Source organism: Drosophila miranda (assembly GCF_003369915.1).
Source record: "Drosophila miranda strain MSH22 chromosome Y unlocalized genomic scaffold, D.miranda_PacBio2.1 Contig_Y1_pilon, whole genome shotgun sequence".
Classification (NCBI taxonomy): domain Eukaryota; kingdom Metazoa; phylum Arthropoda; class Insecta; order Diptera; family Drosophilidae; genus Drosophila; species Drosophila miranda.
Genome location: NW_022881603.1, coordinates 23220006 through 23244122, shown reverse-complemented (window position 1 = coordinate 23244122; position 24117 = coordinate 23220006). Strand labels below are relative to the sequence as shown.

The window sequence follows — 24117 nt, the reverse complement described above, 5'->3', positions numbered from 1 at the left end:
CAACATGGGCAGAGAATGTGAATCGAACGGAAAAGAGAACCAGAGAGCGAGAGATTGTGCCTCTCTCGTGTGGTGAGGCGTTGGTCTGGTAATTAATTAGGCGCGTGGAACACATTGAATAGATCTCTTTATTGTTTGCTAAATATGAATGATCTCCCTATAGCTGGGGCCTGCGGCACACGCCCAAGTAATCACCACAGGCGCCGCAATGATGCCTCTTCGTGCAGAAGCGCAGCCAGGAGCGGACCACCCGCGTCTTGGCCTTGGTGCTGCAGTGGGGGCAGGTGATCTCGTTGGGACCAGGCCCGACGGCAAAGTATACGGGCAAAAGATCCTGGGCCATGGCGAATTGAATCAAATGATCGGAAGGTGTTGATCTGAACTTGTCCGAAAGCAAACGAAGACTGAACCGAACGAAGAGAAGTGATCGCACAATCAGAGGAGAGAGACCCAAAGAGAGTGCGAGCGATCGTATTTTCTTGTTAATTATATTTCTGTTTTCATGGTGGGGAGTGGGCTGTTTTTGGTTGTTAGGAGAAACGTGAAATAGCTGAAATATTTTTGGGCTATTTGGTTGCTTTCAGCTTGAGTGGCGCCCACCGCTTCATACTACGCCCAAAGTAGCAGCCACAGTTGCCGCAGTAGTGACTCCGATCCGTCTGCTTGCAGGGCACATAGTAGTTGAAGCAGCAGCAACAGCAGCAGGTCCTGCAACAAGGATTTTAGGGATGGCAAGTAAAATGACTACAAGGACTCGCTGCGAGCCTTTTCAACCTACACGAAGAGACAGCCGAATATGCGATTGAGCTCACTGGCCCACCACTTAAGATCGTTCTGCACCACACTCTGATCCTGGACTCCGCAGGCGGGACACTTTATGACCACCGATTCGTGGGGCAGATTCAGAAAGGTACCCGCCAGGGGCGTGGCAAAGTTATCATAGATCTTGCGCTCCTTCCGATCTTCCAGTGTCTTAGCGGTTGCCGCCTTGGCCATCTGCTCCGTTTCCGTCAGTGGCGCTGACATCGTCGGTACTCGCGGTCGCAGTCGAAACTGAAACCGATCCCCCACGATCGGACAACCTGTTCGGTTTCTCCAAAAAAGAGTCATCTCTTTGGGGGAGCACAAAGAGAGCCAATGATTGGGAGAACAGTGAATGGGAACGAGAGCCCCTAGATGATTTATTTGATTTTTATTTAATTGAGTTAGATGCGTAATAGAATTAGAACTGAAAATGTTTCGCATTAATTCCATTTTAATTGGTCCACCGACTACTTGGCCTTGCGCTGGATGCCCACCTTGCCACCGCACTGGCTGCAATAGACGCCTTTGGTGGTCCACTCTCGGTTGCAGCCACACCAGGTGCACACGCAGCAGATCCAGAATAGCGGGAAGATGCTGCAACACGGATAGAAAGTGGGAAATGTATCTATTGTTCTATGTGGCCGTTTGATGAGCATCCTCACCAGGAGAGCAGGCTGAGGCAGAAACTGGCCGCCCGCATTACGGCCGCCTCGCTCCTCTCGCGGCACAGGGGGCACAGAAGTTTGTAGGTGGAGGGGCCGACGGCATAGTACCGCAAGCGAGGCTGCTGGACGGCTGGTGAAGCAGCTGCCTCCAACTGGGAGCGCAGAGTGACCTTCTCGCAGCTCTGCTCATCGATGTAGGGCACCAGGGAGGCCTGATGACCCTCCACTACCACATGAGCTATGATGTTACCGGCCCGCTCCTCAGCCGTCTGGGCGGGCAGCAGCCTGACCTGTAATCTCTCCACTGGCTGGTGCTGTTCCATTGTAACTGTTTGGACCAGAGACCGATCATCGATTGCTGACCTCCGCCAGAGCAGAACCACAACCGAGCAGCCACATGTGGTTAAGAGAGCTGCTGTGAGAGACGCCAAGAGCATAAGAGCGGCGGGTGAACAATGGAATCCCAAAGAGCTCGCATACGTTGATATGTGTGCTGCATAGAGCTATGATGTCATCGGCAGTCAGGCAGAACCAGATCAAAATAGCGCATTCTTTGTTTATCCAATAAATGGAGCAATTTGTCGGAGAAACAAATTCCATATTAAAGAAATAGATTTCACATTTCATCATCGTCATCTTTCTAAGCACTGGAAAAAGGGCATTGTAAAATAATTTATTGGATCACTTCGAGTGGGGGCAGACTTTTCCGTGCCAGTGTATTGCTTTCAAAGGTTATTCTTGAGAGGAAAAAATCAGCTGTACTCTGTTTTTAATTTGCAAAGCTAAGCCAAATAAACGGAGAGAGAGGAGAGGGAGCTTAAAGCTCAAGCTTCCGTTTGTTGACCGGTAAATATTCCCTTTGTTTATTGAGAGAGATATGAAATCCAAAGCAAGTATTTTTTGCAGATAACAACTATTATCGTCAATATATATATCCATTTACTTAGAGCTCGATTTCCTACTTTCGTTTGTTCAAACGTAAGTTCAGACCCTCTTTGGGCACCATGACGGGAGCAGCATCGAAACGGAACTCCACCTCCTTGTGCGGGGCCTGAACCAGATCAAAATTGGCCAGAATTTTCGCCACTGCCACCTTGGTGTTGACCTCTCCCATGCGGAGAGCTGTGAGAAGTGCATAGAACCAGATATAACCACATCAAACAAGGTCAATCTATAGTGAATCCTCACCTATGCAGTGCATGCGACCCTCGCCAAAGGGCATGTAGGCCGCCTGGTCATAGTTCATCTTATCCGCATCGAAACGGTGCGGATCGTAACCCTCGGGGTTGGGAAAATAGACAGGGTCCCGATGAATGGCAAATAGGGAGATCAGTATGGGCGTGCCCTTGGTGATGGTATGCCTGGTGCCCGGCACGAGATAGTCCTCGGTGCACTCACGATTGAGGAAGGGCACACCAGGATACTTGCGAAGGGTTTCTGCCATGGAAATCCAAAAGAATTCGATCGAATTCGATTAGTGATAGGCGAAGCACTCACCCTTTACGCAGAGATCCAAGAACTTAAGATCCTGCACTGCCTCGTAGGTTAGTTTTTCCGTTCCCTCGAGATTGTGCCTCTGAAGAACTGTGTCCACCTCGTCGCGTGCCTCCTTCAGCAGCTCCGGGTACATGGGCAGCTCGTAGAGAGTGAAAGCAGCCGCGGCCGCCGTCGATTCCGACCCAGCGACGTAGAAGAGGAAGGCCTGTGCAGCGATCTTCTCAATGGACATGGCCTTAGGCTCCTCCTGGACCGTTTCCATGTCCCACACCTCATCGTCATCCTCGCCGATCCTGCCCGTGTTGCGCAGGCGGATGAGCAGCTGCAGCAGATCCTTACGCACCACATTGTTGCTTCCCGGAACTCCATCGTGCGCTTAATCATGTCCCGGAGAGCTGTGAGAATGGCGCTCTCAAAGCCCAGTCGATTCATCAGCTTGGCAATGCTGTGGAAATATCAAGAATTAGATATGGGTCCAGAATTGGGGATTAAAGATCGGATGGCACTCACGGTGGACAAATGAATATGGCGATGTTATGGATCTTTAGCAGCAGAGACTTTCTCCGAGCTTCTTCGTTGCTGATGGCCCGAAACTCGTTGTTGGGATTAGCAAAGCTATCGATCTCTAGGCCAAAGATCACCGACCCAATAATGTCCACCGCATAGGTGGTCATCATTTCCTTAATCTCGATCTCATTGTCCGCCCCCGCCCTCTCCAGCACGCCCTTCAAGTGCTGCACCATCTTGTCCCCCACATCGTCGATCGTACCAAACATGCCCTTGATCTTTCCCGACGCGAACGATGGCTTCATTTTTTTGCGCAAGTTGCGCCACGAGGCTCCCCTCAGATTGAAGAGGTTCGCGGATAGCGGATCGTTCTTCTCGTCCACATAGACTCCGCGATCATGGAAGCTGGCAAAGTCGCTGGTCATGATCTGGCGCGCCAGCTGGGCATCTCTCACCAGAATGCTCCGTTTGTTCATCATATAAATGCCAACGATCTTGCCCTTGTGGCGTTTGTATATGTCGCTCAGAACCATGCAGGCCCAGTGCCAGGGTGCAGGGTTAGAATAGCCCACATCCTATGGTCTTCTAGTAGTTGAAATTCGTTGTGAAATCTATCCGTACTATGCGACGAGGACACCTCTCAACAATACACTGTATTTTCTATTGCAGGGGCTCCTGCGCTTATATGAGGGTCGCGCCTCGATAAGCTTGTAACGAACCTAAACGGTTTCGATACAATCCGTCCCCCGACCTATAATGAGCGCATCGCACCGCAGCCCACAACCAACGCCCCCTCCGCAAGCAACCACCGATCAACACGCGCCAACTCCACAACGATGACCAGGGTTGATGACCGGGTTCATCGACGGAGGAAAGTCGACGCCGTGAAAATCTGCGGCGATCACCAAGAACGGCAAAGTGCACCCCGACGCGGAAGTGCATTTGTCAAACCCGCCGACCCAGCAATACGGGCCTATAAAAAGACGGCGACGAGAACCAAAGAGCGACTTACGTAGAGATCCGGCTCACAGTACGGTCGTGGTACCAGGACTTACGCAGAGATCCGGCTCACAGTACGGTCGTGGTACCAAAACTTACGCAGAGACTCGACCCGGAGTACAGACGCGGTACCCGGAACTCACAAGAAGACATTGGCGACCAATTAAAATAAGTTCATTTAAACCGCTAAGAATTACAATAAAGTGTCGAATTATCAAAGAAAACGAGGGGGAACGTTGTGAGTTGCTGTGGACACCGCAACTCTACAGTTATACCCGATACTAAGTCAGTATGGCTCTCCTCCGGCAGACGCCGCTAATATTAAACGACACGACAAAGAGTGCGTGCGAGAGAGACAGAAAATCAGTCTAAGCGTGACGTCGGGCGCTGCGTAGCCAGTGCAAATTGATTTGTTCCTTTTGGCTATAAAAATGATTTGATCTGATCCAGATTCAGCAATCTGATAGATATGGTCATTATCTATGATTCTGCGTTTTTAGTTTTCTCGAATCTGCAATATTGTGGATGCAACAGATTTTCGTCTTTTGTGGGGGCGGAAGGGGGTGGGGCGAAATTTGGACACGAAACGGTCAAGGTCCGATATCACAGGAGTGTGGATACCAAATTTGGTTGCTCTTGTTCCTATAGGTTCTGAGATCCTTGAACTCATATTTTGCAATTGGCAAAACCGACCATGAAACCTGTGTGTTAGAGAGAGACAGAGCGAGAAAGAATGAAATTGTTTTCTGGATTCTGGCTATAATCATTATACGATCTGGTTGAGATCTTACACTCTAGAACATATAGTCATCCTCTACGATTCTGCGTTTTTGGTTTTATCGTATCTTTAAAAATGTGGATGCCACAGATTTTCGTCCTTTGTGGGGGCGGAAGTGGGCGGGGCGAAGTTTTGAAATATTTTTGTAGCAGTGACATATCACAGAAGTCTGTATCCAAAACATCGTTGCTCTAGCTCTTATAGTCTTTGAGCACTAGGCGCTGAAGGAGACGGACAGACGGACGGACGGACAGACGGACAGACAGACATGGCTCAATCGACTCGGCTATTGATGCTGATCAAGAATATATATACTTTTGGGGTCGGAAACGATTCCTTCTGGACGTTACACACATCCACTTTTACCACAAATCTAATATACCCCAATACTCATTTTGAGTATCGGGTATAAAAACCCCCGATTGCGTAAGTTCACCCCAATTAGTCGAGCCACCGACGCCACCCCACCCCGAGTCTACGCAGCCGTTTCGTATACACGACGAGCGACGCCCGTCCTAGCCCCGATCCACCTCTCTACGACAGGCCGCCCCCTGACGCCGCCCTTAATTTCTACAAATTTCTTGTGGATTGACCCCTGGACGGGACTGAGTTTACCTCAGCCTGAAATAGGTCCATCACAAGCTTTGCGAATGAGCGATAAAAGTCCAAAGATGGGAGAGCTGGAGCTCGTTGGGACTCTTATTTTGGCTTCGGTTTAAGAGAATCGATACAGTACAGGTAGCCCTCTGGAGTATCGACACCTGTTGAACCCGCGAATAGGAGTGACCTTAATCAAATAAATTAAATTATTTTTTTTTTATATTTGTTCTCATTTGTTTGCTTGACGATCCAGGTCCTGACGCTGCTTCCCCAGTTTCTTTTCGTCCAATTGCTCCTTCTCCACCTTACGGAAGCGCTGCCAGCGTCCATTGTCCTCCACTTCGCCCCTCTGGAGGAATAGGGTGCGCTTGTACCAGCTCAAAGAGATGTGGCGCCCAATGAAGCAACCGCAGGCGCCGCAATAGTGATTGACATGGTGACGTCCCTCCCAGCGAATGGGATTACTAAACGGAGAATCGATAGACATGAGAGAGAGCACGTTGTATGGGGCCGGATCTTATTGGGCCTACCAGCAGAGAAGAACGTTCAGGGTGCAGGCGATTTTCTGTAGACAGGCGACGGCCTCGCGTTCCAGGCGCGTCGTCTGCCACTGTCGGCAGGCTGGGCACTGCAGTTCCTGCGGCGCTGTGGTCAGGTGACCCACCTGTGGCACGGCCGAGACGCCGCCCCCATTCTCGTAGTCGCAGGCACTGCCATCCAGGCTCTCGGTGCTGGCCATTTCACAGCGACGACGCACAGACCTATACTGAGACCAGAGGCAGATGTGTATCTGTATCTAAATCTGGGTGGGCACTGTGAGACGGAGAGCGAGAGATGTTTTTTTTGGAAGAAGAGCCAGCTAAGTGATGGCCGAAAAATAACGCGTTACTTAATAAAAAATTGGACAGCAGCTGGCCGATGGCATTTATTTATAGATCACTTGGCTAATTCTTGAGAACCGGCACTTCGAACGTCGGTCGGCTAAGTGGGACGCCAGTGGAAGCCCAGATGTCCCCCACATCTGCTGCAGAAGACCCGTTTGGTCTTAGGGCGACTCTGCAGGCACGAGTACACAAAGGTCAGGGCAAAGATCGAGAAGCAGCTGTAAGGGGGTTGGGAGTTAAAAGAGAACTGCGAGAGAGTAGATATAGAAAAGTCTGCCATTTACCAGGATAGGGCGGATAGCAAACAGCTGAGCTGGCCCAGGGCCCCGGTCATCTCCACCGTCTCCGTTTTGGAGTCCTGTTGGCAGAGCGGACAGCGCACTCGGTAGCTGCTGGGACCGATGCTAAAAAACCTCACCTGGGGCTTGCCGTCTTGATGTCCCTCCAGCGTGGCCGTGGTGGCCCCCGAATTGTTGTCCACCTCCAGGTCCACATCCACCTGTTCCAATTCCCTACTCGGCTCGCTCGGCATTGCGACTGCCCAAGACAGCGCGCCAAGCAATTTGGCCACCGATTGAGCAAGCGATGAGTCACTAAAGAGATGACAGAAGAGCGAGGCTCGAGCCAAAGAGACACCAGAAGAGCGGCAGATGAAACAAAGAGATTCAGCGAAACGAAACAATGTTTTTATACCCGATACTCAAAATGAGTATTGGGGTATATTAGATTTGTGGTAAAAGCGGATGTGTGTAACGTCCAGAAGGAATCGTTTCCGACCCCATAAAGTATATATATTCTTGATCAGCATCAATAGCCGAGTCGATTGAGCCCTGTCTGTCTGTCCGTCTGTCCGTCCGTCCGTCCGTCCGTCCGTCCGTCCGTCCGTCCGTCCGTCCGTCCGTCTGTCCGTCTGTCCGTCCGTCCGTCCGTCTGTCCGTCCCCTTCAGCGCCTAGTGCTCAAAGACTATAAGAGCTAGAGCAACGATGTTTTGGACCCAGACTTCTGTGATATGTCACTGCTACAAAAATATTTCAAAACTTCGTCCCGCCCACTTCCGCCCCCACACAGGACGAAAATCTGTGGCATCCACATTTTTAAAGATACGATAAAACCAAAAACGCAGAATCGTAGAAGATGACTATATATTCTAGAGTGTAAAATCTCAACCAGATCGTATAATTATTATAGCCAGAATCAAGAAAACAATTTCATTCTTTCTCGCTCTGTCTCTCTCTAACACACAGGTTTCATGGTCGGCTTTGCCAATTGCAAAATATGAGTTCAAGGATCTCAGAACCTATATGAGCCAGAGCAACCAAATTTGGTATCCACACTCCTGTGATATCGGACCTTGACCGTTTCGTGTCCAAATTTCGCCACACCCCCTTCCGCCCACGCAAAGGACGAAAATTTGGGGCATCCACAAATCTCAGAGACTATTAAGGCTAGAGTAACCAAATTTGGTATCCGCACTTCTGTTAGATCTCACTATAAAACGTATATCTCGGAATTTCGCCCCACCCCCTTCCGCCCCCACAAAGGACGAAAATCTGTTGCATCCACAATATTGCAGATTCGAGAAAACTAAAAACGCAGAATCATAGATAATGACCATATCTATCAGACTGCTGAATCTGGATCAGATCGGATCATTTTTATACCCAAAGGGAACAAATCAATTTGCACTGGCTACGCAGCGCCCGACGTCACGCTCAGACTGATTTTCTGTCTCTCTCGCACGCACTCTTTGTCGTGTCGTTTAATATTAGCGGCGTCTGCCGGAGGAGAGCCATACTGACTAAGTATCGGGTATAACTGTAGAGTTGCGGTGTCCGCAGCAACTCACAACGTTCCCCCTCGTTTTTTTTTTTTTCATGTGGAAAATTTGTATTTTGTTGTAAACAAGTTTACTGCTACCTTTCGTGGCAGCTTAATCTAGTTTTACATTTAAGGGGAAAAACAATTGATCACAGGAGATACATACATAAACTTAATGTTACATATATGGAGTAGGTACATACATTATTTACAATATTTACAAAAAGTAAATGAGATGTTATAGGAGGGATCTAGTAGGGAGATCCAGTGGATGACACCTTTTGAGTCTTCTTTTCCTTGGCGGGTTAATTAGACGTCTGGCTAGCGCATTAGGGTGACCACCAAGTCGTTGCAAGTACCTTGCTGCATGTAATTGTATAACATCGCCCACTTTGGGAACCTTTAGGTCCCTCTCGATGTCGCTGTTTCGTATGTACCATGGAGCATTGCATATTCGTCGTAGAATTCTTGACTGAGCAACTCTAATTTTATTTAAGTTGGATTTTGCCGCGATGCCGTAAACTTGAAGTGCGTATTTCCATATGGGGCTGAGGATGGACTTGTATATCGTGACTTTGCTGTACATCGACAGCTTATTTCTTGGTGCAAGTAGCCACGCCATCTTTCCCGCTTTCGCCATCTCCGACTGTCGAACCATGGTAGTATGGGTTTTGAAATTTAGTGACCTGTCGAGTACAACACCCAGGTATTTGTACGAGCTCTTGTGCGTAAGTGTGGAGCCCAGCATATTAATGCCTCCGCAAGAAAGTGTTCTCGTAGCAAAAGTAACATTAGCACATTTGCTGCTGTTGATGCCTATGTTTCATTTCTGAGCCCAGACCTCAAAGCTGCTCACATATTGTTGCAGAGCTTCCGTAGCTAGATTTATGCTTGGACTTCTGGTCAGCACTGCAGTGTCATCCGCGTAGGTTGCTATCAACACATCGTCCTCGTCCAACCCAGTTATTACCCTTGACGAAGGCATATCGGCTGTATATAGGGTATATAACGTTGGTCCAAGAACGCTGCCTTGTGGGACGCCTGCAAAGATTGGGCGCTTCGATGATTTTGCTCCATTTACAACAACTCTAAAACTTCTGTCCATTAGAAAGCTACTCACCAGCTGGAATAGCTGCGGCGGCAATATGTTTCTCAGCTTAAAGAGGAGGCCATCATGCCACACCCTGTCAAACGCTTGTTGAATGTCCATAAACACAGCTACCGAATACATTTTTTGCTCCATTGCATCAAGCGCGAAGTTGACCACTCGATGAAGTTGTTCTGGCGTGCCGTGACCTTGTCTAAATCCAAACTGCCACTTTGGAATTCTTTGCTTTACAGGTTCAAGCTGCATGATGCGGTTTAGTATCATTCTTTCCGCCATCTTTCCTAGCGCTGAGAGCAGGCTAATTGGTCTGTAGCCAGCGACTTCTGTGTGTTGTTTTTCTGGCTTAGGTACCATGGAGATTAGCGCCATCTTCCAGCAGGTAGGAAAGTGTCCTATCCTAAGAATGCTGTTGAGGAGCAGTACTATAAGTAGCAGGGCTTTTTTAGGCAGAAGTTTTAAAGTCCTGTTGTCCAGCAGGTCCTCACCAGGGGATTTTTTGGCCTTCAGCTTCTTAATTTGCTGCACCACCTCTTGAAATGTGACTGGGCTTGCTGGCAAGGACATTTGAAATGGCATTTCCAATTGTAGCTCGACGGCCCTTCGTGTAACAGCAGACGTAAGATTAAATGGCTTAAATCTTTGCTCTAAACTGTCTGCGAAGATATCAGCCTTTTGCTGACTGGAGTAGCACCAACCGCCTGCTGGATTTTTAATTGGCGATTTAGGCATGACTACTCTTTTAAATCGGCTTGTAAGCTTCCAGAGAGTATAGTTGAAAGATGCATCGGGGCCAGCTTTTTCTAAAATGTTATCAATGCTCGTCTGCTTGACTTTTGCAAGAACCTTTTGCAAACGGTTTGATAGTCTCAAGTAGATTTGATGAACTCGAGTATCACCCGTTCTCGCATACTCTCTTCTTACTCTTCTTTTCAGGCGCAGGAGTGCTACGGCACTTCGGAGAAGAGTATCTTGTCGTCGTTGGCTTGGTGAACATTGGTTTACAGGCGCAGCAGAAGATGCAGCCAATATTACGTTTCTCATAAATATCGAGATTGCATCTTCAATATCATCGGGACTTTTTATTTCCGTGTTGAGGTTGATTCTACTATCTAGTTCGGCTTGAAATACTTCAACGCAAGAGCCTCGAGGGAGAATTTGTTGCTTCATAGTTTTGATTTGAGGAGAATGATGCACTGATGCTACAATTGGCGGGTGATCCGAGGAGAGTTCATATTTAATTTCGACTGACAGCTTGTTTTGCGCAATCCCGTTGACAATGAAAAAGTCGAGAGCAGAAGGTGTAAGGCGAGTGTAGTATGAGAAGAAAGTTGCCTCGCCAGTGGCAAGGATTTCGCATGTGCTACTGACGATGGCCTCTTGCAATCGCTTTCCTCGACAGCATGATCTGACGTTACCCCACCATTGGTGCTTTGCGTTAAAGTCACCGCCTGCGATGAATCTGTTCCCCAGGCTAAGAAAAAGTTGCTCAAAATCAGTTGTACTCCAAGGTTGGTTGGGTGGCAGGTATATTGAGGAGATCTTGATGCATCCAACATTAGTCGGCACACTCACGCTGGCAACTTGTATGTTTATCCTGGACGTAGGTTCGTTCTGGGTATGGGCAATGGACGTTCGTATGAACAGAGCAGAGCCACTTTTCGATGTTCCACTGGGATGATCAGCGTAATATTTGTCGTATCCTGGTACGAATGCTCTCAGACCAGGGCGCATATGTGTCTCTGTTATCAACATTACATCGATTTTATTAGCATTAAGGAAAAGTCTAAGTTCTTCAATGTTCTTGACTAGCCCTCGTGCATTCCATAATCCGATTTTTAATTGAAGCTTGTTCATTTTGAAATAAGCTTCTGTACCAGGTCGCGGAAGGCTTTCTTTTCCTCCATCGTATCCTGTATTAGTTTGAACATTTGATCCATTCTACTATTAAGGTCTATAGCTTTTTTTACTAATATTTTGAATTTGCTACTAAAATGTTGATCTTCAGCACCATTAAACAACCGGGAGCTGTCATGTAATGTGTTCACGTTAATATTTTTCTCTGCACGCGGTCTTGTTATGTCTGCATAGGAGAACCCACTCCTAAAATTGGCATTTGAGATGACTTGCGATCTGACTGGGTGATTTTTATACCCGATACTCAAAATGAGTATTGCGGTATATTAGATTTGTGGTAAAAGTGGATGTGTGTAACGTCCAGAAGGAATCGTTTCCGACCCCATAAAGTATATATATTCTTGATCAGCATCAATAGCCGAGTCGATTGAGCCCTGTCTGTCTGTCTGTCTGTCCGTCTGTCCGTCTGTCCGTCCGTCCGTCTGTCCGTCCCCTTCAGCGCCTAGTGCTCAAAGACTATAAGAGCTAGAGCAACGATGTTTTGGATCCAGACTTCTGTGATATGTCACTGCTACAAAAATATTTCAAAACTTCGCCCCGCCCACTTCCGCCCCCACAAAGGACGAAAATCTGTGGCATCCACATTTTTAAAGATACGATAAAATCAAAAATCAAACGCAGAATCGTAGAGAACAACCATATCTTTTAGACTGCGGAAGCTGAATTGGATCGTATTATTATTATAGCCAGCATCAAGAACACAATTTCATTTTTTCTCGCCCTGTCTCTCTCTAACACACACGTAGCATAGCCGGCTTTGCTTAGAGTAAAACATTAGCGCCTAGATCTCAGAGACTATAAAAGCTAGAGCAACCAAATTTGGTATCCACACTCCTAATATATCGGACCGAGACGAGTTTGTTTCAAAATTTCGCCACACCCCCTTCCGCCCCCGCAAAGGATGCAAATCTGGGGATATTCACAAATCTCAGAGACTATTAAGGCTATAGTAACCAAATTTAGTATCCGCACTCCTGTCAGATCTCACTATAAAACGTATATCTCAAAATTTCGCCCCACCCCCTTCCGCCCACACAAAGAACGAAAATTTGTGGCATCCACAATTTTGAAGATACGAGAAAACTAAACGCAGAATCATAGATAATGACCATATCTATCAGATCGTTGAATCTGGATCAGATCAGATCATTTTTATAGCCAAAAGGAACAAATCAATTTGCAGTGGCTACGCAGCGCCCGACGTCACGCTCAGACTGATTTTCTGTCTCTCTCGCACGCACTCTTTGTCGTGTCGTTCAATGTTAGCGGCGTCTGCCGGAGCAGAGCCATACTGACTTAGTATCGGGTATAAATGTAGAGTTGCGATGTCCGCAGCAACTCACAACGTTCCCCCTCGTTTTTTTTTTTGGAATGTATCATCTCTCGTTCCAAGGTCAACAAAATTACTTAAAAACTAAATAAAACAAACGAAAAACATGGAGTGCTTCCCCATCTTCACTTCCCATCGACCAGCCATCATCATTGCCGCTTCCAGGCACCCAAGAGATAGCCGCACTTGCCACAGATGACCTTGCAGTCGTTGTTGGAGCGTCGCATGCAACAGGGATAGATGGGCAGCAGGGCAAAGCAGCTGCAAAAATCGGAGACCAGCATTAAAGGAGGATCAGTGGATGGCTATACCTATACCCCATCCTGGCCACTCACCACATGGTCAGCAGTCGCTCCAGACGCACCCCCTGCTCGTGCAACCGCTCGTGGCACTCCGGACAGTAGATCTGCCGCAGGCAACTGATGTTGGTGGCGGCGGGCGCCGGTGGTGAGACCTTCCCGGCCAGCTGACCGAAGTAGGAAACCGTTTCGGGATCAATGTCCGCATAACCATAGGGATAGCCGCGATGTGGGGGCGTGGTGGCCGCCAGGAGCAGTTTGTCCAGGGCTTGGGCCGACTGCTGCTTGGCCTGGCCGCAGCTGGGATTAAGGTTGATCTCGACCAGTTCTGAGTGGAACTCCTCCTCCCACTGCGACGGGGTCAACGACGACGGATCCTCGACTTGCACATTAAACTTTAGTTGCCGGCTCATGTTGAACTGACGACACAATATTTTCTATTTGTCTATAAATTGGGTTATTTCCTTACAATTGAAACATTCAAGACATAAAAAGCATTGGATCAATGTTTGCTGAGCTGAGCAGGGGAGGAGGGGTGATGTTTTAGCCAAAACCAGTTGTTCGTCTGTTTTGTCAAGCCCCCGCCGGCTCTAGACTTTGTTTGTCTAACACTATTTTCATGGCTGCGAGATGCTAGAGTAATGATCTTTCGATGCAAAACCTGTAGAGAAGTATTTCCTAAAAGGGCCCCGACTCGCAATCATTTTTATAACTGGTATTTCATAGAAAGACTCTCATGATTTGCTCTATCATCTCCGATTCACCTCATCTCACTGTACTCATTCTAACGAGATTATACGTTGCACTACCCTTACCCGCACCGCACCCATTTTTATTTTAGATGAAACTATTTATTGCGAGACAAGCAGCCATTCCCCGCCAATCTTTCAGTACTTCAACGCTTATTCATCAGCGGCATATTAGGGCAGTGCTACGAGGTAAATCATCATCTTCCCCGCCTCACAATCTCACTTGTTCTCTCTAAATCAACTGCACAATAAAAAACAATACAGATACAATAGATACCTTTTATGAATGTGTCTGAAAATCCCCTAGTGCTTGGAGCTGCGATAAGATTATGACAGTGGCTCTCAGGGGAAGGTTTTGTAGGCCTCCACTCTCAGACGGCTCCTCAGTGCAACGCCAACCAGCAAGCCGGACGGTACTCCAGTTTTTAGAACAAAACCACAGCACAATCGAACACACAGAAATGGACAGCAAGCAGCCTCCACCATACAGCGAGCAGAGCGGATTCACCCCGGCACAGACATATCAACCAGGTGGTCCCACACAGCCGCCATTGTACCCACCCATGCCACAGCCGCCCCAGCAATCCACGGTGATCATTCAGACGACGACGACGACCTCCAATCTGGTGCCGATCGGCAGCGGCCCCACCCGCATTCGCTGCCCCTCCTGCCACGCCGAGGTGCTGACCACCGTGAAGAGCACCCCCTCGGGACGAACCCACTGCTGGGCGATGATCCTGTGCCTGTTCATGTAAGTAATGGCCCTGAAATTGGTCTTCCTCACTGGAACAGATTACACATATCGTATACATATGTATATGCTGTTCTCGAACAGCAGGTAAATAGTATTGTATATAGCAAACTCTTATCGCCACTTGCGAGTGGCAGTGAATGTGTGTGTACGAAAGAGAGTCAACTGTTATGAGTGTACCAACACTCGAAAGGGTTGTTATCGCCAGTGGAAATGGAGTTGAGTCAGATAACAAATTGACGAACAGCAGTAGAAATAGCCAGACACGTTTGTTCCATCGATTGTCTGGACGACTGAGCCAAATTAGGGGCTCAAAATACACCGACATATGTACTTCAATCGTACTAACTAGAAGATATACCATTATTATGAAACACTCTGCCCAAAACTCTACCCTTTCAGCTGTTTACTTTACTCACTCTCTGTGTATCTCTTTCTACCCATAGCTGCTGGCCCTGCGTGTGCCTGCCCTACTGCATGGATTCCTGTCAGAACGCCAACCATTACTGCCCCAACTGCAGCGCATACATCGGCACCTTCGAGAACTAATGTTCATTTCTATGTACGTGCCATATCCATTAGCGTCATACTATGTACTATAATCAACTGTAAATATATTTGTATTAGCATAACAAGAAGACAAATTAAACACAAGATTCCAACAGGAAAAGGAAATGCGATAAACTCAAGGATTTGCTTACTTAGTCTAAAGCTTCTTGCATAAGTTTTTATACGTATGATGTGTCTCACTTGCTTATAATCTTTGTTGACCATTACTTTATATCCAAAAGCATTTTCTGGATTAATTTTTTGTACATACATACATATGTATGCCGCTCGATTAACCCAATCGATATGGCTCGTTTACTTTTACCCACACCAATACTAGCAACCATTTTAACCGTCATTTCCGATTTCTCAACTGAAGTTCTATCGCCGGTTAGTCAGAAGAGATAACAAAGTTTTGATAGTACACCCACCCTAAATGGGTTCCCGGAACGGCTTCAGTGCATGTCATACCATGAACATGAATACCCCGCAGGTGGTAATAACCGCCGAATCCTTTGAGCCGGTCAGCCAACCAATCACCCTCACACCCGGCACCGTGGTCGCGAGCCAGCAACCTATTCATAATCTCAATCAGATTGGGACAGGAGATAGCTCGCTGAAAGTTGGCTGGCAGCCGATGCAAGTTCGATGTCCCTCCTGGCAAGGTGAGGTGCAGACCAGCCTGATTACCTCCTCCACAAAGACCACCCATCTATGCGCCTTGATCCTGTACATTTGCTGGTGAGTGGATTGGAATGTACGGACATTGTAGTGTCGGATTAACAGATAAACTTGATTCTAGCCTCTGGCCTTGCGTCTTCTTGCCCTACTGCTTCAACTACTGCAAGAACGTCCGGCATTTCTGCCCAAACTGTGGATACCACATAGGAACCTATTCGATATAATGACGAGTATTTTTAATGTATCATTACCAGAAACCGATAATATATGTGGACCATACTTTCAAACCAAATACTCGTTTGAAATTTTCTAAAAGCACCACCGACAATGCAAGACGATCATATATTAGACCTTTTCTTCAGGTGGATATAAACATATGTTGCATGCGAAGATATCGATAGGTGATATCCCATAGAAGCGGTGAGGAGGAAAGAAGTTCGAACATAGTGGCAAGGCCAAAATTTAAGGGGAAAAGGTTAGCAAGAGTGGCGCCACCTGGTCCTGGAGAGTGAGAGTTCCGCGCGCTCTCCGGAGCCGTTATGAGAGAAGATTTCCGGTCTCATCCCATAACGGAGACCCGAAGCCAACTCACCCACACCCCAAAGAAAGAGAGCCGCCAGCAGCCCGAATCAGGCCATGCCCTTGAATCTAGTTCAAGGGCGATAGAAGAGAGAGCGATGGGGATCAGCGGCCCGGGAGCATTAAACAGAGCAGCTAAGCCAAGAGGGGGTCAGAGTAAAAGTTACGGAGAAAGTGACGTGATTTTTTAGTTTTGAAAGAAAAAGTGAGTGGGACGAGGATGGAGTAGTGGCCATCACCCGATAAAAGATAAATAAATCTGTGATTCCAGGGGATCAAGATCAGTGAAACACCAGGAACTTTAGAGCTGACCAGCGGGACGGAAAGTAGACCCAAAAAGCACAAGAGTGAGTCCGCTCCAAAGGGGGAGTAAAGAAACCCCAAATTTATTCTTTTTGTTGGCAAATCCATAGGGAATAGGTCACAGCTCCGCCATCCTGGCTTGGTTTTGCTGGTCTCGAAGAAACTATCCTGGCCACGTAGTGCGGGTCCCTCGCCCATTTAGGGAGAGAAAAAAATCATCAATCAACATATTTACTCCCATTATTTATTTTTGTTAGACGTCTCCATTTATATGTATATGTTAATCCCCTAATTTAAGTCCGTCCATATCTATTTATATATGTAACTTATTTATATTTATTATATTAATTATTCCTATTTATCTATTTATTTATTAACCGCCCGTAATGATAAGATGAAGGGGGAATGAACAGGCAGGCTTAGTGTAGCGATGATACCTTGTAAAAGTAGGAAATTGAAGTGAAATCTATAACGAAGAAAATGAATTGCTAAGCGTTTCATATGGGGGGAAGAGGAGCCACAGCAACAAGAGGGTAAGGCTGCTGCACATGGCAGGGAGATCCAAAACTTTGTTATTCAGATCTCAGGTAGGGAGGGTACGTCAGGGGTAAAAACATCGACACCTCGACCTGGTCCACGTCTGTGTTGAAGGAACTTACTGTAATGTTGTTTGTCGAGTAGTGTCCGTTTGCAGTTTTTTTTTTGTCGGTTACTTTTGTTGTTTCAATTTGTTCGAGATGTCCAATTATATTGATGTATATCAATGTATTGATGTATATTGTGCGACCTGAGGGCTTGGGAAGTACCCAGCCCTGGGATGACTGGCTAGCCGGCCTTGACCCGAAGAAAACAAAGGTTCATAACAATAATGGCGCCCAATCTGAGACAGGGAAGTGGACTCGCAGTCCTGGCTCTACCATCAAAGAGGGAGAGTACGGATGCGAATCACACAGACGTCGAAGAAAGTATAAATATCGAGCAGAGAAGATAGATCTCGAGTGGTATTTTGCAATCTGGGGTCCATCGGTGTTCCGGTGGCCTGTGAGGGACTCGACGAGTTGGCTCACAGAAGTACGGCGCTGAGGGATCTGAGGATGCAAAGAAAATCCACAAAGTAAAATGTTTCTTTTTTGTGTTTGATGATTCGGCACTGTAACGAGTAACGAAGAGAATCTTCGCACGATGAAGCTGGTGGTCGGCTAACTGAGAAGGAGTACGCGCTCGCTTCCACGACTGGTCTCTGGTCGGAAATGGGGATGGGTTCTTTGGGGTAACCCTCCAGTTAGGTTGCTTCGCTCCTGCTGGCATTATTTTATTAAAATTCGCGTACTCTTTTTGGGAATGGGAGGGGGACAGACAAGGAAAGGATCGTTAGGAGTACGGAAAGTATAGTGGGGCAAAGATAGTGCAGAGAAGGAGTAGGGATCTACCACCGCGGCGGACATCTCTGTTTTGCTGGCACGGAGTCGTGCCACGTCCACCCTACCATGATCCTGAAAGAGCCAATAATAATATCAGGTTCCCTGGAGTGTCCGGTATTGGTCATCCTATTTCGCTCACGAGCGGCATGGTTCCCCCCAAATACGGTAACGTCTAGCACATATTCATCTTAACAATCATTTTATTAGAAACTATATTCAGATACCCTCATGTTACAAGAAAAAAGAAACACTAACCGAGAACTCCAAGACAAGGCTAAATGGACAAAAGGAGGAACAAAAAGCGTCACAAGAGATATAGCTATTATTACTAGGGAATATTTAGATAAATAAATACGATAAGTGTAAATAGTTATAAGTGCATATACGATATTTTATAGTGCGATATAAACTAATGATTTTTCCTTAAATAGAAAGATAATACTATAGCGCAATATAGGTACACATGTCCCAGCACATCGGCTTCAGGGAGTAGTTGGACATACTATTCGTTTTACCAAGCGTACTGTAAAGGCAGAAGGCCAATCAGCTGTGACTACTTTAAAAGTGTGAGGTCAACGACCGACAAACAGCTCTAGCAAAAAATAACGAAGCTTTTGCCACGCTCGCGGAATTTTGGGAGGCAAAGAAATGTAGTGTTGTTGGTATATTATAAAGCTCACTCAGTTTTTGTTTGTGTTCCCGCGGCGAAAGATCTTTCGTAGCTGGCCGTGTGGCTGTGTGTGGGTGCATTAAACTTTTACCTGCAAACCAAAAACAAAATCGTACAGCGCGTGCTGCATGGCATAAGCTCGCGGAAGGGACCCGGCCGAGCGGACGCTTTTAAGCTCAAACTTTTAAACTTTTATCAAATGCATTTTCAAACTTTCCATGTGTTGTTGGGTTTTTTTTCTGTTTTTTTTTTCTGTCTACAATTATCACTAAGTATATCCAACTACACAAAAACAGACATATCAACGGACTGCGAGGTTCAAGGGAATGCGAGTCACGGTGGGATCTTACTGGCCTCAGTGGCTTTCAGTGGGCTGTGTATACATACATATGTATGTGAGCACATCTCTTACAGTTTTTTCGGGTACATTCAGCCTACATAATGACACTAACGTGCACATAAGACAAACACTGGCCTAAACTGCACTTTAAATAAACGTTTGAACAGCTAGGCCGAATCACGAGAAGAACAGGAGAGGCGATACCACTAGGGGTCGCCGGGAGGTTATGTACACACGTGGTGCACTATTTTTTTCCGCCCGGTAGGAACATTTAAGCGGCTTCGGTCCTACGCTGACTGCAAGCACCGGTTTCCGTTTCTTGGCCCGGTTTTGAACGCGAAACGGTTACGCCAATTCGCCGCACTAAGCCCGTTCAGACGGCTGTCCTCGTCTCGCGCAGCCAAAGTTCACTGCCCGCGACTTGGTGGATCAGCTGCAGCTTTTGGATACTTCCCAAACTAAGTGCCGATTCTAATGTGGATTTTGAAAATACTGATCAGGCTACTTTTTCTAACAGTTACTCCATACACATATTTACCCGGTTGGAACTGGCACTGCGAAAATAGGGGGATGGGGTGCTAATTCCTTCTTTCTCCAGGTTTTTTTTTTTTTTTTTTTTTGTTGGGGCTGCTCACCTCTAAGCGGAAACTACAAAAAAAGTCGGAAAATCTAACTTCGAGGCTCCTAGCACTGTCGAAGGCCGGTACTCACGTTTTCGATTAGAGCCCAATCTTCTTTCTTGGGTTCTTTTTTTCCGATCGAGTGCACTTTGGTTTCACACCACGGTTATTTACGGCGGTTTAAATTTATTTTTATTATTTTTTTTTCTCACCGCGCAACTGAATGCTTGTACGGCCACGAGGAGAAAGAAAGATTTGGGCGGATCTACTGACCAACAAAAATTTTTTTCTCCGGATCTGCCTTTGCACGATCCTTCGCCATTCACCTTGAATGGTTATGGACATGGTGGGGAGATTTTTGTTCGTTTTTAAGCATATTCTTAATGTCAACCCTAGGTGGCGCTAGCCCCCACACGACCAGGAACATTTAACATGTAACACCACAACAAGAAATTAAGCCAACCTAACTATACACTAACTATGGGGACTAAACTTAATAATTAATAAGTATCTCGGTGAGGTGTGATATATACTGTAACGAACCCAAAAGGTTTCGATACAATCCGTCCACCGACCTATAATGGGCGCATCGTACCGCACCCCACAGCCAGCGCCCCCTCCGCAAGCAACCAACGATCAACACGCGCCAACTCTAGAACGATGACCAAAGACATCAGGTCACACGAGCTTTCCCGCCACTCCAGGCCAAGCCATCGACTGCGGAAAGATGACACCGCGAAAGTCTGCGACGGTCACCAAAAACGGCGAAGTGCACCCCGACGCGGAAGTGCACTTTCGAACCCGCGGAGTCAGCAATACGGGCCTATAAAAAGACGGCGACGAGAACCAAAGAACAACTTACGCAGAGATCCGGCTCACAGTACGGTCGTGGTACCAAGACTTACGCAGAGATCCGGCTTACAGTACGGTCGTGGTACCAAAACTTACGCAGAGACTCGACCCGGAGTACAGACGCGGTACCCGGAACTCACCAGAAGACATCGGCGCACAATTTAAAATAAGTTCATTTAAACCGCTAAGAAATACAATAAAGTGTCACCCCAATTAGCCGAGGTACCGACGCCGCCCCGCCCCGAGTCCATACAGTCGTTTCGCACACACGACGAGCGACGCCCATTCTAGCCCTGATCCACCTCTCTACGACAGGCCGCCCCCCTGACGACGCCTTTAAGGTTCCATCACATTTCTACAAATTTCTTGTGGATTGACCCCTGGACGGGACTGAGCTTACCTCAGCCTGAAATAGGTCCATCACAAGTGGCGCCCGAGCAGGGACCCAAGGGAACGTCAGCGAGGGTTCGTGGAATAAAACCCCACGGCCACTAGAGAAGAACAAAAGAAAACGACTCAAAGAAAACCCCGACCTCGCACAATACCAACGGCAAGAGTTGCGCAACGAGCAGACGAAAGCGTGACACAGCGACAGAGAAACGCGAACAGTGCCGTCACCCCGAGAAGAAATTCGAAGCGTCGGCCGCGAAGCTCGACACAGTGCCCTAGTGAAGGAAAAGCGCAAGCCCAGCGAAACAGCCAACTCGGGTAACAATCGAAGCGATGGAATCCCATACAGAGGAACAGCCCAGTGGGTATAACCCTGGAGAATTCGTCGCCAACCCAGGGGTGAGTACCGGCTGGATACACAAACGCCGCCGAGAGTAGCTGGAGTCCTTCGCGGAGGAATTCGGATTCAGCCGCGAAGGTAACGTGGAAGATTTGCGGAGAAATTTCGCCGAACTAGTCGCCGGGCCCTCGAACACGATGCCTGGGTCAGGTTGGCAGAGCTCGAGCGGCAGTACGCCAGATCGCCCCAGCCCGACATCTCCGCACTAACAGAGAAGCGAAAGACGGACCCCATACTCAGCATACAAGTTCCAGGAGTCATGGAGGGCAAAGCCAGCACCTCACCGACATCGATAACCGTCGAAGATCTACCGAAGCCCTCGCCCCCGGAGCCAAGTCCTTCGCCCATGAGAAGAATCTTGCCAACAGCAGGAGGAAATGGCCCCACAGACGGTCATTACTACAGTCACGCCGCACAGATGGCGGAACGGATCCGAAAGTGGGGAATCCAATTCGACGGGCAGGACGACCCACTGTCGTTCGTCGAACTACTGGAAGAGCGGGCCCTCTCAAACGGGGTAGACATGAACTACGTGCCGCGAGCCATGGCAGAGCTCCTCACCGACCGAGCCAACCGTTGGTTCCGCACCAGCCGACTCCAGAGCGCCTCTTGGGCCGATTTCCGCCAGGAATTCCTAGCGTTTTTCCTGCCTCCCCGGTACTTCGAGCAATTGGAAGACCAGATCAGGGACCGCAAACAAGCGGTGGGCGAACCGTTCAAGGACTTCGTCATCGAGCTCCGGTTGCTAATGCACCACGCCGGGTACGACGAAGCCAAGGAACTTAGCCGGATCTATGACAACACCCTCCCGGCGTACCAGCTGTGCGTGCGAAGGCACGAACTGAGAAGTCTGACGCAGTTAACAATGTTGGCCACAGCGTTCGAGAGTATCCAGGAACGAAACGTTCCAGCGACCCTCATCCCCCCTCGACAACCTCCCAGGTACACGCGGCCAACGGCACAACAAAACGAAAGCGGGACGAATCGGGCCCAATTCCGAAAGCCTCACTGGAACAGCTCGGAACCCGCAAGGAAGCCGCACCAGGCCGGCGCTCCAGCACAGGAAGCGGCACATAGAATGATCACCACCCCCATCGCCAACCCACACGCAGCCTGTCGACGCTGCGGAGAAGCTGGACATGTTTCTCGCGACTGCACCAACCCATCGATCCTCTTCTGTTGGGAATGCGGCAGGCGCGGAACGCACACCGTGGGCTGTTGCCGCCGGGACCCGTCGGGAAACGACTCGCGTCCCCAGCTGACACGGGAACAGCCGGGCACGACGCTTTCTCAGACAACCAACTAAGAAACCCGCTACAAGTACACGACGGCCGGATAATGGCGAGAGTGACCATCGGAGGACGGCGACACCGGGGCGTCCCGAAGCTTCATCAACGCCGACCTCGCCCGCAAACTCGGCCGGGACAACGACCTGCGAGCCGCATGCGTCCCGATACGCCTAGCAGACGGCTCGGCCCGCGAGATAACTCAGATCTTGCTAGCGCGCGTCAAACTAGACGAACAAGAGATACAGATGCCACTCTTGGTACTACCCGATATGGTAGAGCAAGCTGATGGATTTCCTGTGCGCCATTGAAACCACAATACAATGTGGCGCCACACGTCTCCATCTCAAAGGTTCCCAACGCCCCATCCCAAACACGCCGATTATCACCGCCAGCCAAGTACACGCCCCCGGACCCACGAACACGAAGCACACTAGCCCAGGCCCACTACGAGAAAACCCAAACTAAGCAAAGCCACGAAGAAAGCGAGCCGGTCTCCCGAGGGCACCGACGCGGTTCCACCAGCGAAGGGAAAAGAACCCAGGACGCCCCTCCAGAAGACACCCGGCCCAGCAACGGCAGCCGCCACGCAGCAGCCAGGCGCTCGAGGTACCACCTCCGACCGCCACCCCGGCCCACGAACGCGTCGACACCGCCCTCGACGCGAAAACGACCCCTACGACACCGACCGACCCGCTACTCCCGCGTCCTCTCAGGCAGGAACCAGGAAAGGCGATCGCTGCCACACGAAGCACCCATCGGAACCCCGACGCACCTGGAGCCGACGCACCATCGATCGTCCCCGACATCATGGAACGCCTCCCGGGCAACACCTCGTACGGCGCCGGCATGCGGCCCAGCACCACGCCTGGAGCCATGTCGGTGAACCTCACCGCCCAAACTAGCCGTCGGTCAAACGCTACGACCGCCATCGGGACCCGCACGTTCGTACGTCACGCAGCGTACAACGTGGCGCAAGCACCCCCCAGGACACACACGAGCCCCCTACTCACGATCGAGGCACCCGCCATCGTCGCCAGCATAAGCGAATACACTCGCGAAGTCGAACCACCAAGCGCATTCGACACAACAATCCTCCCCGAGAACCCCGACCACTCTTGCGACCCAGGAATCGACGACCCACCCGAGGACGATTCGGAACGAATCTCCGACCCATGGCCTCCCGACATCGCGCCGAAAATACGGAAATTCCTAGACGAGGAACTGCCAACACTCGCGGGCCTCCGAGGGACGACGGATCTGACGGACACCATCGTCATGAGGGACAACCGACCCATAAAACAACGGTACTACCCGAAAAA

The 24117-nt window shown here is 48.7% G+C and overlaps 8 protein-coding genes and 1 pseudogene across 9 annotated transcripts; 2 read left to right on the top strand and 7 right to left on the bottom strand.

The window, feature by feature from the left end:
* Window positions 1-119: 119 nt before the first annotated feature.
* On the bottom strand, window positions 120-415 carry LOC117191246. The gene has a single exon (XM_033396164.1). It carries the CDS (start codon window positions 341-343, stop codon window positions 158-160), a length of 186 nt encoding a protein of 61 aa, XP_033252055.1. The 5' UTR covers window positions 344-415; the 3' UTR covers window positions 120-157.
* A 127-nt stretch (window positions 416-542) lies between these two features.
* Window positions 543-1043, bottom strand: LOC117191245. The gene is made up of 2 exons (XM_033396163.1): window positions 779-1043; window positions 543-708 (listed from the first exon to the last, which is right to left on the bottom strand). The coding sequence occupies exons 1-2, from the start codon at window positions 1024-1026 to the stop codon at window positions 567-569; spliced, it is 390 nt and encodes a 129-aa protein (XP_033252054.1). The 5' UTR covers window positions 1027-1043; the 3' UTR covers window positions 543-566.
* A 140-nt stretch (window positions 1044-1183) lies between these two features.
* LOC117191243 lies at window positions 1184-2071 on the bottom strand. Of its 2 annotated transcripts, XM_033396161.1 has the most exons (3): window positions 1950-2071; window positions 1467-1881; window positions 1184-1398 (listed from the first exon to the last, which is right to left on the bottom strand). In XM_033396161.1, the coding sequence occupies exons 1-3, from the start codon at window positions 1966-1968 to the stop codon at window positions 1272-1274; spliced, it is 561 nt and encodes a 186-aa protein (XP_033252052.1). In that variant the 5' UTR covers window positions 1969-2071; the 3' UTR covers window positions 1184-1271. The 2 variants fall into 2 exon arrangements, with proteins under 2 accessions (XP_033252052.1, XP_033252051.1); XM_033396160.1 differs by having other exon boundaries at window positions 1467-2071.
* A 164-nt stretch (window positions 2072-2235) lies between these two features.
* On the bottom strand, window positions 2236-4006 carry LOC117191241 (annotated as a pseudogene).
* A 2052-nt stretch (window positions 4007-6058) lies between these two features.
* On the bottom strand, window positions 6059-6666 carry LOC117191992. Its single transcript, XM_033396715.1, has 2 exons — window positions 6381-6666; window positions 6059-6314 (listed from the first exon to the last, which is right to left on the bottom strand). Exons 1-2 carry the CDS (start codon window positions 6587-6589, stop codon window positions 6080-6082), a joined length of 444 nt encoding a protein of 147 aa, XP_033252606.1. The 5' UTR covers window positions 6590-6666; the 3' UTR covers window positions 6059-6079.
* A 90-nt stretch (window positions 6667-6756) lies between these two features.
* On the bottom strand, window positions 6757-7293 carry LOC117192108. The gene is made up of 2 exons (XM_033396806.1): window positions 7019-7293; window positions 6757-6952 (listed from the first exon to the last, which is right to left on the bottom strand). The coding sequence occupies exons 1-2, from the start codon at window positions 7264-7266 to the stop codon at window positions 6832-6834; spliced, it is 369 nt and encodes a 122-aa protein (XP_033252697.1). The 5' UTR covers window positions 7267-7293; the 3' UTR covers window positions 6757-6831.
* A 5657-nt stretch (window positions 7294-12950) lies between these two features.
* LOC117191271 lies at window positions 12951-13768 on the bottom strand. Its single transcript, XM_033396182.1, has 2 exons — window positions 13241-13768; window positions 12951-13166 (listed from the first exon to the last, which is right to left on the bottom strand). The coding sequence occupies exons 1-2, from the start codon at window positions 13615-13617 to the stop codon at window positions 13055-13057; spliced, it is 489 nt and encodes a 162-aa protein (XP_033252073.1). The 5' UTR covers window positions 13618-13768; the 3' UTR covers window positions 12951-13054.
* Window positions 13769-14357: 589 nt separating this feature from the next.
* Window positions 14358-15388, top strand: LOC108160181 (lipopolysaccharide-induced tumor necrosis factor-alpha factor homolog). The gene is made up of 2 exons (XM_017294007.2): window positions 14358-14704; window positions 15151-15388. The coding sequence occupies exons 1-2, from the start codon at window positions 14415-14417 to the stop codon at window positions 15251-15253; spliced, it is 393 nt and encodes a 130-aa protein (XP_017149496.2). The 5' UTR covers window positions 14358-14414; the 3' UTR covers window positions 15254-15388.
* Window positions 15389-15498: 110 nt separating this feature from the next.
* LOC117191882 (lipopolysaccharide-induced tumor necrosis factor-alpha factor homolog) lies at window positions 15499-16243 on the top strand. Its single transcript, XM_033396645.1, has 2 exons — window positions 15499-15994; window positions 16056-16243. The coding sequence occupies exons 1-2, from the start codon at window positions 15690-15692 to the stop codon at window positions 16156-16158; spliced, it is 408 nt and encodes a 135-aa protein (XP_033252536.1). The 5' UTR covers window positions 15499-15689; the 3' UTR covers window positions 16159-16243.
* The last annotated feature ends 7874 nt before the right edge of the window (window positions 16244-24117 follow it).

Coding starts and splice junctions, on each gene's coding strand:
- LOC117191246 (XM_033396164.1), bottom strand. CDS start 343: ATGGCCCAGGATCTTTTGCCCGTATACTTTGCCGTCGGGCCTGGTCCC.
- LOC117191245 (XM_033396163.1), bottom strand. CDS start 1,026: ATGTCAGCGCCACTGACGGAAACGGAGCAGATGGCCAAGGCGGCAACC. Junction 709..778: donor ATATTCGGCTGTCTCTTCGT/GTAGGTTGAAAA, acceptor TCCTTGTTGCAG/GACCTGCTGCTGTTGCTGCT.
- LOC117191243 (XM_033396160.1), bottom strand. CDS start 1,906: ATGCTCTTGGCGTCTCTCACAGCAGCTCTCTTAACCACATGTGGCTGC. Junction 1,399..1,466: donor TGCCTCAGCCTGCTCTCCTG/GTGAGGATGCTC, acceptor TCCGTGTTGCAG/CATCTTCCCGCTATTCTGGA.
- LOC117191992 (XM_033396715.1), bottom strand. CDS start 6,589: ATGGCCAGCACCGAGAGCCTGGATGGCAGTGCCTGCGACTACGAGAAT. Junction 6,315..6,380: donor CTGAACGTTCTTCTCTGCTG/GTAGGCCCAATA, acceptor TTCTCCGTTTAG/TAATCCCATTCGCTGGGAGG.
- LOC117192108 (XM_033396806.1), bottom strand. CDS start 7,266: ATGCCGAGCGAGCCGAGTAGGGAATTGGAACAGGTGGATGTGGACCTG. Junction 6,953..7,018: donor TTGCTATCCGCCCTATCCTG/GTAAATGGCAGA, acceptor ACCCCCTTACAG/CTGCTTCTCGATCTTTGCCC.
- LOC117191271 (XM_033396182.1), bottom strand. CDS start 13,617: ATGAGCCGGCAACTAAAGTTTAATGTGCAAGTCGAGGATCCGTCGTCG. Junction 13,167..13,240: donor GAGCGACTGCTGACCATGTG/GTGAGTGGCCAG, acceptor CGATTTTTGCAG/CTGCTTTGCCCTGCTGCCCA.
- LOC108160181 (XM_017294007.2), top strand. CDS start 14,415: ATGGACAGCAAGCAGCCTCCACCATACAGCGAGCAGAGCGGATTCACC. Junction 14,705..15,150: donor ATGATCCTGTGCCTGTTCAT/GTAAGTAATGGC, acceptor TTCTACCCATAG/CTGCTGGCCCTGCGTGTGCC.
- LOC117191882 (XM_033396645.1), top strand. CDS start 15,690: ATGGGTTCCCGGAACGGCTTCAGTGCATGTCATACCATGAACATGAAT. Junction 15,995..16,055: donor TTGATCCTGTACATTTGCTG/GTGAGTGGATTG, acceptor ACTTGATTCTAG/CCTCTGGCCTTGCGTCTTCT.